The sequence below is a fragment of the Aplidium turbinatum genome, chromosome 8 (genome assembly GCF_918807975.1).
Source record: "Aplidium turbinatum chromosome 8, kaAplTurb1.1, whole genome shotgun sequence".
Classification (NCBI taxonomy): domain Eukaryota; kingdom Metazoa; phylum Chordata; class Ascidiacea; order Aplousobranchia; family Polyclinidae; genus Aplidium; species Aplidium turbinatum.
Window position 1 is genome coordinate 11503566 of NC_137479.1, and position 18852 is coordinate 11522417.

Consider the following 18852-nt stretch of genomic DNA (forward strand, 5'->3'; position numbering starts at 1 on the left):
TAAGTAGAAAAACCGCAAACTCCGTTCAAAAGGTTGCTGAGGTAGGCTACTATTGCAACTAAACCCTCCAACACTGATCTTTTCAAAGAAACGTGAAAATTCGTGGAGCTCTGCCTTTGCCTCCCGGTTTCAGCTGCATCATCAGAAAGTTCTTTTTCTGCTCTAAGACGCCTGAAAACGTGGTTGAGAAGCTCAATGACACAATACAGACTTACTCATCTTGCGTTGATGTATGTCCACCAAAACATTTTGAACACTGTCGATGTCAAAAAGCTCATGGACACAGTTCATATAGAGAAAAAACTGAGCGAAAAGCAATCTTCGGAAGAGTGTGAGAACTCATTTCCACAAACTGTCGTTTTAATATCACTTTCTAATTTGTTCGTTTTTATTTTAATTTCCTGAACAGCTGCTTTGTTGTTGCCGTTCTTCGTTTCTTACAACTTGCAATGTGTGTGTTTTGGCGTCGTTTTACACACAGGAGGGACCTATAAAAGGTAGCTACCAGTTTTAAACGTTCTCCTACATAAGGGGGGTCTGGGGGGAGAAGCCCCCTAGAAGCTCACAACACTAATGGAAGCTTCAGCCCCCCCCCCCCTAGAGAAAAATAGTTCCCGCGCCACTGCCTACATGTTTTTTTAAATCTCCATGTGAAATTGTTTAAAAAGGTTAGGACAGTGAATGACTCTCGATCATAGGCTGATAGTAGTCGAAAGCTGGAAAAGCTACTGTATAAATCAATACAAATTAACATAAAATAGTAAAATAATAAAAAGTAGTGCAGATTGATTAAAAAATAAAGAGCCCAAAATGTATACTAAACTCATGTTCAGCAAACGTTTCAAAAACAATACTGTGTTCATCTTCAGTGCTATATATATTACAGTTTATTTTCAGACTTAGGCTACTTTTGTAGCCTATTCTTTATGTATTGATAATGTAATATTTGATAAACAGCAGTTGGTTTAGCAAAATCCATTACAGTTTTCTAAACCTCATCAGCAGTGTGCAGGCCTTTTTATTTATGCTTGTTATTATTTGCTTTGGAAAAACAAAACAAAAAATTATAAAATTCCATTTAAACAGTTACTGTAGTTTGTTGTCAAATGAATGCGTACTATTTACAACCATGCCTTTATTTCACATAAATGCTATTCTCTTAACCGAAACAAAAAAGTACTTGGCCAACACAAAACTTATGTCATTCTTTTTTCTAAATGATATATCATTTTACTTTTTTCTGCTTTTGCAAGCTTGTTTCAAATTGCGAATACGAAAATAGGTTTGCTGACAAGTAAGAATGAAAAATTAAGTAAACAAAAATTCGTTTTACTATTTTTTGTGAAAGGCTGTGACTAAAAGAATAAATTTTTTATAATAAAGTTTGTATTGAAAAGCAAACGAAACTACGTCAAAAGTGAAAAATACAAAACTTCATTAGGGTAGCTATCAAAATGCTCTATAACGCTGCAGATAAACACAATATAAAATAAAGTCTGATGTTTGTCGAAAACTTTGCAACGACTTAATAAATTTAACGTGTTTTTGTACAATTTCTTTGCAAAAAAGATGATAATAACGTGCATATGTAGTGTAGGTCCACACACTAGTGTGTGATGGCTATCCCTCGTCTTCGAGGATGATGGCCTTCGCAATAAAATAAAAGCTAACGATGAGTTCTTAAATGGCTAATGAGTCCAATCCTGGCTTTAAAAATTCGGTTACGTGTGTCTTGCGAAGACGCCTGTGCGTGAGTTGATTAGCGTGGACTTGATGGCGCACACTCAACAAGCACACATAAACTTGACAAAGCTATCAGCTTTGTCCAATGGCAAGGCAAGCCAAGACGATTAGAGCTGATGGCATGCTGCAGCCTTCATCCGCCGTCACAGTCGTTGAGCCTGGCTGGCTTCATTTGCCTGTTCCGCCGTTGGGGACTTGGGTACTTTGGACTACGTTTTGTCTGACCTCTACCTTTCGACCAACCTGGCATACTGGGTGACCCTTCTGGGAGCAGTTGGCTCCCGCCAGTACAGCTCCAGAGGTCATTGAGGCACGGAAACTCTCTCACCACGTTAAGGTAGTAGTCCAAGTGTGTATTCACACAAGTAAGCGATCTTAAACAGCTAAAAGTCGGTTTCCATCTGCGAAGCTGCGAGAGTGTCTTCGGGAAAGCTTATTGAAATAGACATAAATTTGTATGTAACCTAGTCGTCTATGAAGGGTTTTTGTGAGTCTGGCACCTGTCAGAAGATGTTTCTTTTCTTTTCTTGAAAAACACGTATTTAGTGATTCATTGATAAAAAAAAAATACAAGTAGGCCTACTGTACGGCAACAAAGAAAGCTTTATCTGTTTAGAAATTCGCACAATTTTTTCAGTGTTTTTTTCGTTTCTTTTCCTCTGTTGATTTTTCTTGCTTTTCTTAGAAGTGTCATTTTGAAGTATTTTGCATATAAACTTTAACTACAAACGCTTACAACTTTCCAATCAACATGAAAATAATTGTTTCCATAGACCATTTCACGACCGCATGTGAGCTATAATGTGGCATTGTCTGTAGCTTATTTATAAATATTGTTAAAGTGTCCAATTTTGTTTAATTTGATATATAACTTTCACGTTTTTACAGATTAGTCTACTTTAAATGCAGACAATGAATAACAAACAATACAGCTATTTCAGTAAACAACGAACACTTTATAACGCATTAAATAAACGAGTTTTGTCTTGCTTCTTATGCTTTTGCGTCATTTCCTTTTTTGTTTTAAATGAGCAAACACACGATTGTGCGAACTCATCGCGTGGTATTGTACGTCGTATTTTGGTATGAGAAAACTCTGCTTGCTTGACCATATAAGATAATCTTGTTCTATCTTGTTTTTTTTTGCATTTTACTCAGCCATTTCTAAAATTTACTTACTGAGAAGCCAAAATAAGTATAAATGACATTCCCCAACAAAATAAAATATCTGCAATCTTGTCACATCCAAGTGACTTTGCTTTAAAATGCAATATGTATCAAACAGTTGCACTAATTATTGAATAGCCTACTACTGGCTATTCATAAAGGTTTAAGTTCGTACAAACCAATAAAATTCGTTCGTACGAAGTTAAAGTAGTTCGCTGGCAGAGTCTAGTCTGCTGGAAACTGCTGTTACTGACGTATTGTTGGACGACGCTGCGCAATTTTTCAATACAAAATGATCTTGGGACTTTTTTTGCTTTGATCTTGATCCACTCTCCGATGACAAGGTGGTGGTTGTGGTTGGCAAAAGTAAAGAAAAGCACATTGAAAATAGGTTCTTTGCATTGCTTCGAAACGTTTTGTCTCGGAAGTTGTACACTATCGAATTCACCAAACTAAAAACAATAAACAAATTCTACGTTATGAGCCTAATCAATGTTACATGTAGCTTTTTTTCATCTACCCATCATTTTGTATTACAAAAAAGAAGCATTATAAACATTCTTGCAGCTTTAAACTATACAGAAAGGACAAAAAGTAATAGCCGATAACTTTTACCGATCTTGATATTCAATTCACATTCAATATGACGGTTGTAGGTTTAATCGTATAAGACACTAACACTGTTCTATGGCTTTGTTGAGTACCAAGTGAATAGTTTTGATGATAGTTGCCTGCCATGATTTTCCGATAAAAGTTATAGTGTTCTCATGTGATGAAACATTTGTGTTGCCCTTATTAGAGGTGCAGAAGACTACATAGTGCAGAAAACTAAATACATCGTTTTGTCCACAGTGTCGTGCAGCGATAGGCGCAAATTTACGAGATCTGAAAACTCACAATCCCTCTAATTCATGCTAGCGTTTAAAGTACCTTATTGAACACTCCCATACTAGCAAAATTAGCAAACTTAAGAAACACAACCATACTAATAATTTAACAATCACCTGTTTGACATTCCAACGTAAAAGCAAATGAGATATGGAGTTGAAAAATTGTTGCAATCCAGATTTCCAGTATAGAACAAAACCGTAACCACAGCCGTGGGAACTGCGTCATAAAACACAACACGTTAAAGATGTTGAATTATTTGTTGAATATTTGAGTTTATCATTGTAAAACACATCTTCAACAAAAACAGCAATTTAATAAGAAGTAAACCATGAACTATGTTGTATTCAACTTACGCAGAGTTATTGTAAATCCAAGCTGCATGATTGCGACTGTAATGAAGACCCTGACTTTTTGCTTGGTTAGTTCTTGTCCCTCTTGGTCTTGCCGACGCTCGCTAAGATTTTTCACTCTTTTTGTTTGCTTGACTAATATCAACACACCACAGGAAATCGTCGATAAAGTCTGAAAGACAATTTCTTTGTAAACAATGTTGTTGTGAAAGTTTAACATTTTTTCACAAACAAACAAAAACTGCTTATTATTAAACATGTCTGCTTCTTTTTTGCCATTTTTTGCAATAAAATTAAACTATAGTTGAAAATCCACCAGTTTGTCAGTTGAACGAAGCGTTGTTCTATTATTCGAAACAAGCATTTAAAAAACGTGAAAGATGATAAGTTGGTGGCATTTAAAAACATATTATTTTGAAAAAGACAGTAGACTATCTATCAAAGAGGTAGTAAGAGTGAATATCAAGGTAGGCCTACTATGGAAATTAGCACCATTCGCAATATAACTTTGAAACAGAGTAGGCTACACTAAATGTTGGGTAGTTTATAAAGTAAGCTACTTAACTACCACATTTTGGCGAAAATTAATTAGGTATTGCAAGAAATAAATTCTCGATCCAAACTCATCAGCGTTGAATTAATAAAGTAATGAAGCAGTAAATAGCCCAACTGCCCTACAAGACACATGAGGTTGGATTTTGAAAATCTGGGAAAAAATGATTAGGCTATAATTTTGAAATACTTCACTACAATGTGGAATACTTCAGACACGTGTGTCCACCACATTTATAATAAGATACTACTTTCCAAATCCACAAATAAAATCTTGACAATAACAGTAATAAAAGTGTATCATTATGTGATGCAGTATACGTCATACAATCATGTTAGAAAGAAATACTCGTACCATCAAAACGTATGGAACAGCAAAAAATACAACCATCCAAGCTATAGCTGCAGTAAAGTCAAGACTTCCTGAGATATCCTGAATAGTTGTCAAGTACAGAAATGTAGGTACAATATAGCTGGAAGTGAAGTGCTGCGGTAGCCAAGCTGAAATATAAATCAATAAAGAAGCATGTGATTTAATCCCGAAGGCTATACGGGCCTTTGAGAGAATAATTGGGCCCAGTATCAATATGATCATTGGGCCCAATATCCAGACACAAGAAACCACAGCGTATGCAAAGAGTACGTGGTGGTGTTTTCCAGTTCCAGGTCCCTTAAAAAAGTTACGGACCCTACAACCATCCCGGGTCTGAGTGCAAGCGTACCACCTGGACCCCTGTCAACGCTACTGCCAAAAAGCTTTTGAAAGGGTATCACGAGCATTTTTATTAAAAACACACCAACTTGTAGCCTAACAATCAGTTCTGTAGCTTATCTGGAAGCCATAACATAACCATAACAACAACCGTAGCTTATAGCTATTCCCATGAAAAGCTGCTTCAATTCTTACTTGGAACAGAACAAGACAATATGGCTAATCCCCAAACTATGCCCAATCCAATGTATACTGTTGTTTTGCTTTGCCATTTGTACTCAATAGGCTTTTGAATTGCGTACAGCCGTTGCAGACCAATGAACAACAAGTGATAGATGGAAGAAGTGTATCCGAAAAGGTACAAAGCTGCTCCGAAGTGAGCTGGCACAGAACCACGGAGAGCAAGCTGCGCTCTGTCAAGTTCATAAGCCGTCAGATTAGTTGACCAACTGTAGTTGTACATTGTGACAACCAGAAGTTGAATTGCTGAAAATGCAATACGAATTTAATATAAATCAATAGAGATTTATTAGAATGTTACAGAATCAAGCGGATGTAACACGTAGCTTAAGTAGTGCATCAGCAAGACTAGGCAATTTCAACATCACATCCTACTTTTCATCAAGCAAATTTTTGCTGTTATATTTATCAATAAAATTTATTGTTATCTCAATACACTTCAACCACGCTTTGGAAGACCCACTCTTGATTATATGGAATGACTCTTTTTTTTTAATTGTAATCATTTCAACAGTTTTGCTATGTAGGCTACATTGTGTTTTAACTTGTTGTGCATCTTTTTCGCAGCAGCTAAGAAACATCTATCTATCTACTGCCTAGCCCAGTGCCCATGGTTAACTATTATTATCAATTTCTTGTACCCAGTTGATCACAGCACGAGTAGTAAGAAAAAATTATGGAGGCACCGTAGTATCAAGAAAGTAAACGCTTTAATAGCAAATAAACAGAGGAAAATCTGAGGTCTGAAGAAGCAGTAGTTTGCTAGGAGATCCGTCTCTTGCAATTTATGACCAAAAATAGGCATTTTGATTTTTGCAAAGTTTTGTCAAAGCAAGGTCTGAAAATAAAAAAATTCAGCAACAAAACAAAAGTTATTTCACAAGCGTAGATTGAGCGTTCCTTTTTAAGCCTAATACTGCGGGTTCGCTGTAGTAATAGCAGTTTTTACAAGCTTTCGGAGCACAGTTCCTAGTCATGTGCAAATGACTGGGGAACTAAACATATCTAAATCTGAAAAGTATACACTCTTGGCCAAACATTACAACTTCAATTTTTATTACTAAGTTATAGGCACGTAACGCAGCACAACCTACGGCATATATCGAGCGTGGCTATTTTTACGCGCTCAACATGGCGAAATTGGAAACAAAACTTGCAAATGGTAACGTAAGCATGAAAAGTTATATTTTGACGTAGCCTAAGTTGTATTAGTTAACACTTAACAGCATTGTGTAAATTTTGACTATCATTTAATTTTGACCTGCTACTTACTACTGTAAAGTGATTTAATCCACAACAATTTGAGTTGTCGAAACCGAAAAAATTCATAATTGGTATCATTCACTTATTACATTAAAATGTTAAACCAATGGGAGGGCAGAATTTGAACCTTGCCCAGGTTGCAAAGTAACCCCATACCGGCCTTGACTATAGGCTAGCTAAACGGCGACGATTGTTCTTGCTTGATTTAAGTGTGGCTAAATTTTGGCTAAAAGATGAGATAATAAACAGAAAATATTCAATTTGTTAGATACAGAATTAAATTAGCACCTAGACAAACTTAAGCGTAAATTTTGTAGCTTGCCTGTAAAGATGTCAGCTGTCGCTAGGGAACTTCTACAAATGTCCAATGTGTTTGCTCTTCCTTTTCGACGACGATGTACACCAACGGCAATGATGACAAAATTTCCGATAAGAATCGCTAATCCCAAGATAGTTATGAGAAATAAGAAAAAACCGGCTCCAACTTGACTGCATTCTTCACATGAGTTTATTGTAATATTAATGCATGTATCGTAAGCAGAATTTTCACAAAACCCCACAAACCCGCAAATTCTTGAATTGTCTATTGTGATCAAACTCCCGTTCATTGGTGGCGGTGTTGCATTAGTTTGGTTAAAAATTTCAAAGTGACCTGTGATAAGTTCTTCCGGTTGAAATCGATCAGAAATTGTTGTTGATACAGATCTATCTGGAATAATGTTTGCTACTGGTGTAAACCGATCTGGATTAATGGTTGTTCTTAGTGTAAACCGATCTGGAATAATGGTTGTTCTTGGTGTAAACCGATCTGGAATAATGGTTGTTCTTGGTGTAAACCGATCTGGAATAATGGTTGTTCTTGGTGTAAACCGATCTGGGATAGATGTCGTTCGTGTAAACCGATCTGGAATAACAGTTTGTGGTATCGGTATGAACCGATCTGGAATAATGGTTGGTCGTATGATCCGATCTGGAAGAGTTGTTCTTGGTATGAACCGATCTGGAATAATGGTTGGTCGTATGATCCGATCTGGAAGAGTTGTTCTTGGTATAAACCGATCTGGAATAATGGTTGTTCTTGGTGTAAACCGATCTGGAATAATGGTTGTTCTTGGTGTAAACCGATCTGGAATAATGGTTTGTGGTATGATCCGATCTGGAAGAGTTGTTCTTGGTGTAAATGTATCTGGAATAGTTGTAGTTGGTAAAATCAGACTTTGTGTAGTTGTACCTGACACAAACCGATCAGGTATGATCGATTCCGGTGGACGATCTGGCATGACTCTGCCTGGTTCAAACGGACCTGGTCTGAATGCTTGTGGTTGAAGCTGAGCTGGTGCAATCGTTGGCATAGTAATTAGCTCTGGAAACCCTTCTGTAGGTAAAGGAGATAGATTTAGTCTAGTGACAAAAGATAATCTTTCAGCTTTCAGAATACTCGATTACAAAATCGAGCAACGCTCAACTTTCACCTTCTAAAATCAATTGAAGAAAAATGTTGGCTGTGTCAATTTAATCTTTCCAGACAAACAATGACTCTTATATTGAAACTTAAGGGTTACAATCACTTACTGTTAATACGAAAAATTAAATGAGGTTGTTCATAAGTTACTGTGTTATTAGTTTAGATATAGCTGAAACACAAAATTAGATGCAGATTTGATTAAACTTTAAAAGTCATACCACAACCTAAAGTAGACATTAAGACCCTAAAAAAGTGTCAATAGCTCAAGTTGATTACACAGGTAACAATTTGAAACTAACTTTCTGGAGAAGCTAACTAAAAAAAAAAAACCTTTCTGGCGTACGAACAAAACGATCGTTTTTATGGTAAATTTTGATCGCTGAGTTTAAAAGTGAGGTCCTTTTTTCTCGTATCAAATCTGTTTTTCACTACAGCCATCACACGTGTGCAATAGCTGTAGTTAAAAAAAACAGCTTTGATTCAAGAAAACCAACTTCATTTTCGGATTCCCCACCCTCGAAAATCCCCAAAATCTTTCTTGTCTTCGTTGCAGAAAAAATTGTCTTGTGTAATAGATGTGCAATAAGCTAATTAGAATTTGCTAAACTGCCTATTAATTTCAAAAAGCACTCAACAACTGAAGTGTAACAATAAAATGCCCGATTATTGATTTAAATATATTTTCTAGCAGAGCTGGATTAATACTTTGAGGGACTTGGAGCTATAGGTCGATGAATCATTACGTTCATTGTACCGAAAACAATTAAAATAAAATAGCAAATGTACAACTTCATTTCCTCATCTTAAGTTTAGTTTTGCCTAAAAGTTATGCCTATTCATTTGGAAATAGGCTACTACTGTTCAAACTATCGTAAATATGATGTAAATTTAACTGCTACATTAAAGAAGTTTTGTGCTTACCTACGCTGCCGTTACAGTTCTTGATAACAACTGTCAACTACTAAAAACTGCTTGATATCCTATGCGTTGCAAGGATACTGTACATAGAGCAGGTGTCCGCAATGCTCAGAACAGAACATTGTACCCAATAATTGACAATACACATTTTCCAACATTGTAATTTCATTATGACTAGTCGTGGTGCAGTGACTAGTGCATGTAAAATGACTTTCATATACTTTATGTCAGGAAGTCCAATGACAGCTGACCACGGTTAAACTTCGACTCAAGAACATTTAGCGGCTCTACAATAGTTTGGGATCAAATTATGTTAACGCATTTGCTTTGTTCTAGTTTCAGGTTAAGCAATTTGCTAATATATAGGCTATACGGTTCGCTTCGGATCCCGTTAGAACATTATCCAGATTTTTCACATTTTTTGACTTCGTTCTCCAATTGTCACTTCGTTAACTAAAGAAATTTCATTTGGAGTAGGGAAAGCTGGCTGCGGTCATAAATCGAAATAGGTTTGACATCAGTTCATTTTTTTGCCTTTGTCTTTAATGGTTTAGGTGAATTTGCCAGTATAGGCCTAGACTACAGTTTTTTGAAATAAAACTAGACCCTGAAATGAAGCAAAATCATCCTGATTTGATGATCATGAGTACTGTAAATGCTTGAAATTCCAAGATCACTATTAAATATTCACAAAATCAGAAAAAAAGGCGGTTAAAATCCCGGGATCTATTGGGCACTTGATGATATAGTTGTTTTATTTTTTTTACTAAGATCGTCTCAGTTGCTTTTAGTATTTTTTATGTTTTTGATGGGCCTGGGCCTTCAGCCGTTAGTCTACACCTCAATCAGTTTCTAACTTCTAGTCGTGTCTACAATTTTTGCTTTTAATTCTTGTTAGACTTCAAAAGGAAAAAACATGCTTACTGCACAATCCTGTGTAAACTTCCAATGTCACTATTATTTTATGAAATTACGTTTTTGGGAGCATTGAAACACCTTATTTTATCAGCAGATTACGCATGATTGCTAAACTCGCAGTAGTAGACTACTTGACATTGCACTTGAAATACAACGTTGCGTGAAAAGTGTAGGCCTACTGTAAATAAAATGAATAAAAATTAACTAATTTGCAATGCATTGTAAGAAAAATTTTGATGCTTAAACTTGTCTTAATTGATTGCTAAAAAAAAACAAAAAAACAATTGAACAGAAATCATTGTCACAATTCTGTAAAAATAGCTCTGCTAAAATAAATTAGTTTTCTTGATAGCTTAAAGCAAATATCGATTAGAAAAGTAGTAAGGCCAATTAGATAACAATTATAGTAATCCATTCCACACATCACCACTTTCTTATGAGTGATTTTAACAAAACTACAGCCTGTTACTTCAACTGATATCTGATATTTCAAACTTTCCTATTATTCAGCATTCCATACAGCTTTTTTTGGAAAAGTTAATTTTCTTTGAAAACTTTGAAGTAAAGCAGACAACTGGTTGTATTCAAGAATTACGCTTTCTCGGAAATTAATAGTGACATCACTACAATGCGTAAGATGTCTGTGGTGCGTCATAGTTTAATTTGTTTCGACTACTTCCGTGCTTGGAAAAGCTCGTCTATAACGTAGCTATAAATATAGAAAACATTCTATGAATACGACATATCCCACATACGCATTTACTTTTACATGATGGTAAACACATATGCTGACATTTCTAATAGCGCCTCCTTGGTGTTTTTGTGTTTTCAATTAAATGTTGTGACCTTGTGAGCTGAAATTATAATTAGTTTTAGTTTCAATAGTGTTAAAAATAGTAGGTCTTATAAAAACAATTCTAATACACTATCAATAGGTCCATCTAAAACGCGTATGACAAAATGTGTTCCATAAGCTTATTATTTTCTGAAGATCTTGCTTCTCTTTTAAATAGCCTGATCTTCACAAAATTTAGGTGCTATCCTATACAAGCAACCTATAGTAACTAACACCAAAGGTTATATATGTATCAATTCAACTGTAAAAAGTTTGATCTCATTCCATAAAAGTATTAAAAATTATTAATACTTAATGCTATAAATAATATGGCTACACAAGTTATTTCCTTTCGAGTGAACTAAGGTGTGATTCAGAGAGGCAGTTGTCAAGGAAACATTAATTCAAACGTGCTCGTAGTGACCATTTTGTCCCCAACAACTTTTCAAACTTTTTGAACTAAAACAACGCAATCATGTCATGTGCTTTCCCAACCTGCGTGTGTTCGCATTACGATACACTGTATTCGTGATGTTACTTGCAGTGGCGGTTCTTGTAAAAATGTGGAGGGAAAAGAAAAGGGTCAATAATTAATATTGCACGGCAATTAACTCGGACGAGCAAACTTCCTTTTGATTCTGGTAGCATTATTATTATTAACCAGCTTTAGTAAAGTTTGTTTTTATATGCATGTCTATTTTCGAAATGGGGCAAAAATCAGTTCAAATTCCTTCAATTTGCACTGAGGAATAGAGATTGAATCTAAATTAAAATCTTATGCTCTTCGTCGTGTGTCGAATCACCGAAATTGATTTACGAATAAATAGTCGGAATTAGGCTGGGGTTTGAGTTTCCCATGTATAACAATGCCATATGTGATAAGCACACTATCTGGTCAAATATATAACAGGGAACGTTTTCGTTTCTATCACTAGTTGCAACTTTCATCTGATGAAATTGAAAGTAAAAGTAACAACAAACAGGATGGTTTATTGCTTCACTGACGTTTCGCGCACCATGACAATGCGCATCCTCAGAGCGAATAACATACGTATGTTAACATATGTACATATGTATATAACATATGTATGTTATTCGCTCTGAAGATGCGCATTGTCATGGTGCGCGAAACGTCAGTGAAGCAATAAACCATCCTGTTTGTTGTTGATTTTACTTTCAATTTCATCAGATGAACGTTGCAACTAGTGCTAGAAACGATAATTGTCCTGATGAACACCCAAACTTCTCAGTATATGGAACGTTTTCTAAGCTACCGCTGTAGCTTAACAAAACCTAGGAGTTACGCATAAATATATAGGCCTACAATGTATACCACAAACATAACCAAAATTTCAGCCTATGAGAAATAGCTTCAATATTGCCGCAAGTCAAGTCCATAGATTGAAACTCTAGTGCACAAAAACTTTCCTGTTGAACAGCCTTCAACAGTTTTCCGTTTTTAAGATGCATTTTCATAACCTCACCACTTGCATGCATCAGTTCCAAATTTTGATCAAATTTCCTGTCTTAATTATAAGTCCAAATGCTTTGCATCATACCGTTATACTCGAAACACAGTAAGCAATCTATCAGCATGTATAAAACTTATGAAATCATTAATTAAGATTACTTCAGGTTTATAGCTACACTATTTATTTGTTCATAAAGCCGATAAAAAATTAACAATGACATAGTTTTTTTCAATAACTCAGAAGAAAACCACTGAAAATATTGACAAACCATCCAAACCTTCTATTACAGCCAACAAATACTTTACTTCACAGTGTAGATATTAACGACCTGTTTTAGCCTGATACTACGAGTTCGCTATGGTAATAGCGAATATTGCACTATAGCTTTTGGAACAAAGTTCACTTGTCATGTGCTATGACGAATGGTGTTAAAGTCAGGCTGCTGTCTGTTGAGTTTCTGTGTAACGCCAAACAAAAGAGCCGCATTGAACGACTCACTCACGTCAATTTTAACACCATTCGTCATAGGACATGACCAGGGAATTTTGTTTCGAAAGCTAGTGCAACTCGCTATTACCACTGCGAACTCAACGTAAGATTAAAGCAGGTCGTTAAAATCTGCATTGTGAAGTACGCAACGATCATGCTTCTAAAAGCGAAACTCAATCTATTGCACAGTAAATAGTTGTTGCCTACAGCGGATGTGTCCATCAAAAGCAGTAGCATCTACGGTATTTTGTCTGCCACCTCAGTGATCAAATTATCGTCCAGTTAAAAATCAAGTAAAAACCGATTTGTGCAAGTGTGGTAAACCTTGTTGTTGCCAAGGTGATTTGTAAGTGCTTTTGAAGTTACAAAATGACACTGTAGGCTACAGTGTAGGCAGAGATGGGCGTGATCTTGATCTTGAAGATCACTTTTTTTTTGGTGATCTTGATCTTGATCTAAGATCACTTTTTTTTGAGTGATCTTGATCTTGAAGAACAATAAGATCAAGATCACTTTAAAATTGAAGTTTACTTACTAGATAGAGTCATTTTTTTAGAACTCGTACTGTACAAAGTAGTTAGTGGCAACTACTAACATTAAGTCACTGTTAATATGATATGTGTCCAACAAAAGACGATTTAAAGTCTCCATCTAATCTGGTCAGTGTTGCCATTTCAAAATTGAAAAAGTTTTCTGTGTTGGTCATAATAAAGAAGTCAACTTCCGTGTACTTTATGTTGACGTATAATAAAAAATGATTCAACTTTGTTCACAAGTTCCATGTGTGAATTTTAAAGAAATGTTTTCCTTCTTTGACCCAATTTTAGATGTTTCAAAAGTCTAGAATGGCGGTATTAAAAAATCTGGACTCTAGCCGACTTTGGTCATGTAAAGTGGTTTATTGCAGCAAATCAACCAGACCAAGACTTGTTTACGGTCTCTGAACTTTTTTGATAGCAGACAAAAGTATCAAGGTCAGGCCCGGATTTAGGGGGGGGCAGAGGGGGCAGTTGCCCCGGGCCCCCCGATTTTTGAAGGGCCCCCCTATGTGCAAAAAATGTGATTTTGTGTTATTTTTTCCTTTTGGCCTTTAAAGTTTCTGAAAAATGCTGTGCAGTACTGGACTGATGCTACTGTAGACGTAGAGATGGGTTTTCGCGCCGTAGGCGCAAAAAAATTTTTTGCACGGGGGCCCCCCGATCTAAAAGTGCCCCGGGCCCCCCATCAGCTAAATCCGGCCCTGATCAAGGTTGCCAGATGGGTAAATGGTGCAATAAACATTGACATAATACAGTGAAAGTTAAAACTACTTAGTAACACGAATAAAAATTCCCACATGAACCAAACTAAAATTTGGTAAAAAATGATGCAGTTCAAAGTTTATTTTTATTTATTTATTATAAATAAAAAGTATAAAACTAATTGCAAATTTTGCGACTTTTTCAGAACTACTATAATTAACCTCGGCCTTGGGTGTGACGTTGCGATTCTAGGCAAACTACGTCAACAATTGATAGGTCTAAAAGCAACAGTCACTAACTTATTACAATTCTTAGGCCAGCGATCGAGTAGTTAAAAGTAAAAGTTAGCAATACCAACTATATACCTTTACCCAGGTTGCTTATAGTAATTATTTTTTGCAATATCATTGATCAAAAACTTCATTATTTTTCAAGTACCGGTACACAAAAAGTGATCTTGAAAGTGATCTTGATCTTCAAGATCACGATCTTGATCTTGATCTTCAAGATCACATAGTTTGGTGATCTTGATCTTGATCTTCAAGATCACCTATTCTTGGTGATCTTGATCTTGATCTTCAAGATCACCAATACTGGTGATCTTGCCCATCTCTGAGTGTAGGCTAGTAGCAAAATTACTATTGTGAAAAAGTCATCGAATGTAGCTGATTTTATTTGCACTGTACACTTTGTAGCCTGATACTGTACATTTACTATGAGCATACAACTTTATACATAGTCCATCGTTCAGTAGAATCTTAAATCAATGGATTTTTGTAATTTATAATTCTGCAATTACACCGAAAATCCAGAACAGAGTTTGAGAGACATCAGTTTTAACTTTATTACTTTATACATGAATACTTTACAAGTAATACAACAATAACTTCACTTTTTACGATATTTTTGTGCTTGGAAACATTTTCACGTTGAAAATAAAAGGAATAAAATAGAAAAGGGTACAGTTGTAAAATTATTTATATAGTAGCCCACGCTAAACAGGAACGTAGCCACGGGGCTTGGGAGATAATTGCACCCAAAATTTATCTTGTCCCCCCAAACAAATATGTTTTAATTTAATACCATTGACTAGTTAATAATTTTTTTATTCTGGAGATTGACATTGTTTTTGGAGTACATTTGGGATGCTGAATTCAAAAATGATGTTGTTTTTATCGAAATGGCTCTAGTTTTTGAGATATTTTTTAAATTTCAGGTTAAAAAATAATAAAAATTAACATTTTGCATATATCTTTTTAACATGATATGTAAACTCAAAAGGCCATTTGTTAAAAAAAATTTTTCATTCTTGTATTATTACTTCCTAACTATGAAAAGTTATATTAAAATACCGTCAGATGTTTCCATTCACATATAACAGAAATAGAGAAAAATTACCAAAATTGAAATCGAGTATAACTTGTTGCTGCGTTGCAGCCTAGATGATGTCATGTTAATATGGACGAAATGAAATTTAAGTAGTAGGCTACAAGTAGTCAAAACAAGAAACCAATTCCGGTAAAAATATAGTACTGTGTAGTGTTGTTTAACTCCCTGTTAAGATGTTACACTATAACAGATGCTAAATAGAAAACTAACATGGCTAAGCACAAGTTATTAACTCTTTGTCAAGCAGCTCACCTAAACACCTCTGCTTCTGACAACTGTAGGCTATGGTCTACTGTACAAGAAGATGGAATGATTAGTTTATCAAGCTCTGTTTGGCTTATCATGATGCATGATCTGTCAGTCAGAAAATATTTCCTATAACTCCTTTACACCCAACAACTCTTGGGCGGTTGATGAGTGACGTGAGGACAAAGTTTATAGTTTTCTAATCACAATGACGTTTGTCCTGCTTCAGGAATAGTTCGTACACACTCGCATCATAATATTATTAATTTACTATACTTCTTGAGACGCTTATATGAATGCGGTTATCCGGTAGCCTATTTGTAAAATTGAAACATGAATATCTCAAAAAGTAAGGCCAATTCGAAAAAACTAATGCCATATTCGGATTCAGTTCCAACAAATACCCCAACACCATTGAAATACCGCCGGCATCAATTTTTTTGGAAAAGCTGTGAATTCATGTTGAATGGACTTTACCTTCTCAAGAGTTACTTTTGCCCTCCTAAAATTTTATTTCCTGATAAATCACTGACGCTAAGTCAGACACTGCCACTTTTTGAGAAAAACTGCTTCGAAGTTTCATATTGCTTCCGAAATCATGTTTTTTTTGCGAAGCGTTTGCATTACAAGATAAGCCTCCGCACTATTTTCCAACTGAAATTGTATTTCTTTATTCTACAAATGTAAAGCGAATTTAATTTACTATAAAAAGCCTTACTACCAGTAGGCCTACCAGGTTCAAATGGACCAAAAAAGGAACTGAAAAGCTTTTAAAGCTGCATTCTTTACGATAATTTATGTTTAAAACAAAGCACTTGACTTGAAATTCATCAACAATTAACGAGAGGAAAATGTTCCTGAAATCAATTCCTTCACGTTGGTCCGAAATGATTTATCTCTCAAGCTGTACACGATGACGTTGACCAAGCTGAAATTCATTAAAAACTGTAATAAATTTGGTTGCATTAACTTTTCTCTTGCATCAAGTTCTATTGTAAGTGACGTTTGTATTGCTATAGCGGTTGCTATCTGACAGTTAGCAGATCATTTTTAAAACTACTTTGAGTATTGCTGTACACTTACTCTATAACATCAATTTCACTTTGTTAAATAGTTTGAAATAAATTCACAGGTGTTTATGCTGAGCAATTGCAATAAAAAAATTTGTAATTGACATCGTATTAACATCATTTTCGTGTAATAGACTTAACATGAAACTCGAACTTTCGCTCAATCAGTGAGGTTTATATTTTATTCATTTCATTTCGTGCAAATAGCATAAATACTGTAGAATTTAGAAAGTGATTTTAAAACAAAAACCGTTTTATCTATAACTTCATTTTCATTTTTGTTGGCTTTCATGCAGATAGCACAAGCGGCCTATTGAAGATTTATGTCGCTGCAAAAACAGAAAAGCGATACAAAATGAAGATGAATAACCCAATCAAACCACGATGGGTTTTCAATTCATTAAAATTTTATTTTATAAATCTTAAAACGAAGCCTTAACAATGGCTTATTACCATATTATGATAAAAAGTTACAACTCGATTAATATATTTGAACTGTATGCCATTTAGCGTTACTAAAAAAATTGGAATTACTTGACAAGAAAGTATGAACGCTATCTTTTACCTGTTAGACATTCCAATATAGAAACATACAAGATAGGGCGTGGACATGGTAGAGCACGTCAACGTTCCAGTGTAAGATAAAAACACGACCACAACAACTGGAACTGTAAAAAGTATAAAATAATATTAGACAAGTTTCAATGAGACGCTTTTGGTAATTTTTAGTTTTCGGCTTTTAAAAGAAAAAGAATTATACAAGCATTGCAGGCTACCACTGGATACATTGTATCTATGGAGTAAACATTCGTTTGAATTTGTTGTTTTGTTCAATGTAAAAAGCAATATTGAAGCAAGTAAATAACCAAGCTTTTAGAAATAAATAAACTTGATAATATTAACCCGGAGAGCTAAAGGCATAAACATGCAAACTTTCACAATACATTCACAATTTATTGAAAATAATTTTTGCTTGCAATGCTAATTTGGAAATGCAATGTCTCAAGATTAAAATCGCCATCAGGAGAGTTGTATGGTGTGCTCATCTCATTATTATGACGATATAATTGTTTCGAGCTATAATCTTTAAAATTCCCAGTGATTTTTTGAAAGAAAAAAGCTATAATAATAAAATAATTCAGCTTAAGTAAAGCTTACAAACATACGTAGCGTCATTGTAAACCCCAGCTGCATAATTGCAAAAGTTTTGAACAACGCAATGTTTCTTTTTCTTTTTTTGCACTTGCTACTTTCATCCAATGAATTACGAATTTTACTCCCTTGGATCTTCCACGAAAGCACGCCGCATACTGCTGTGGCAACAGTCTAAAGTGTAAGAAAGTATGTGCAATCAATTGCAGTAACGCAAATAGCCTAATAGTGTCACTCGTAAATTCTGGTAATCGGCTATGCGGCAGTGTGCTTTGGCAGAACTTTATAAGTTTTTGTACTGAAAAAATTGCATTTTTATAAGACCTGTGTAATGCGTAAATTCAGAAATGAAATAACCGTGAGAATAAATGGCAAGAAAAAAATTACAATCATTAAAACCATGATCGGAGTTGTGTTTTGATGTGCTGTGATTCCTTTGACAGTTGGCAAGTAGAGGAACACAGGTACAACGTAGCTTGACGTGTAGTGCTGAGGGAACCAAGCTGAAATAAAAGTAAGACTGTTAAATTCACGATTTCAATTATTGTTGATTGACAATGTAAATATGAATTTGATATCTATTTGCTTTCCTGTGCGTATTTGTAATGATCTAAAAGAATAAACATCCGCCTTAAAGATCTAAAATGTGAAGAACAAAAGACGAGTGTTGGTTTGTGTGATCTAGTTTTATTTTCGGTTAGAGTAACTAAGATTTGGCCAAGACATAGTATTTAATTTT

General features: G+C 35.1%; 2 protein-coding genes across 2 annotated transcripts; both read right to left on the reverse strand.

The window, feature by feature from the left end:
• Window positions 1–2955: 2955 nt before the first annotated feature.
• LOC145776064 (uncharacterized) lies at window positions 2956–8270 on the reverse strand. Its single transcript, XM_082587470.1, has 6 exons — window positions 7241–8270; window positions 5611–5901; window positions 5059–5204; window positions 4155–4323; window positions 3915–4017; window positions 2956–3362 (listed from the first exon to the last, which is right to left on the reverse strand). Exons 1-6 carry the CDS (start codon window positions 8268–8270, stop codon window positions 3113–3115), a joined length of 1989 nt encoding a protein of 662 aa, XP_082443596.1. The 3' UTR covers window positions 2956–3112.
• Window positions 8271–16728: 8458 nt separating this feature from the next.
• Window positions 16729–18155, reverse strand: LOC145775042 (uncharacterized). Its single transcript, XM_082586237.1, has 3 exons — window positions 18128–18155; window positions 17527–17629; window positions 16729–16819 (listed from the first exon to the last, which is right to left on the reverse strand). Exons 1-3 carry the CDS (start codon window positions 18153–18155, stop codon window positions 16729–16731), a joined length of 222 nt encoding a protein of 73 aa, XP_082442363.1.
• Window positions 18156–18852: the final 697 nt, after the last annotated feature.

Coding starts and splice junctions, on each gene's coding strand:
- LOC145775042 (XM_082586237.1), bottom strand. CDS start 18,155: ATGCAGCTGGGGTTTACAATGACGCTAC. Junction 17,630..18,127: donor GGGGTTTACAATGACGCTAC/GTATGTTTGTAA, acceptor TACTTTTTACAG/TTCCAGTTGTTGTGGTCGTG. Junction 16,820..17,526: donor TATATTGGAATGTCTAACAG/GTAAAAGATAGC, acceptor AATGAATTTCAG/CTTGGTCAACGTCATCGTGT.
- LOC145776064 (XM_082587470.1), bottom strand. CDS start 8,270: ATGCCAACGATTGCACCAGCTCAGCTTCAACCACAAGCATTCAGACCA. Junction 5,205..5,610: donor ATTGTCTTGTTCTGTTCCAA/GTAAGAATTGAA, acceptor TTTATATTTCAG/CTTGGCTACCGCAGCACTTC. Junction 4,018..4,154: donor TGGATTTACAATAACTCTGC/GTAAGTTGAATA, acceptor TTTATGACGCAG/TTCCCACGGCTGTGGTTACG.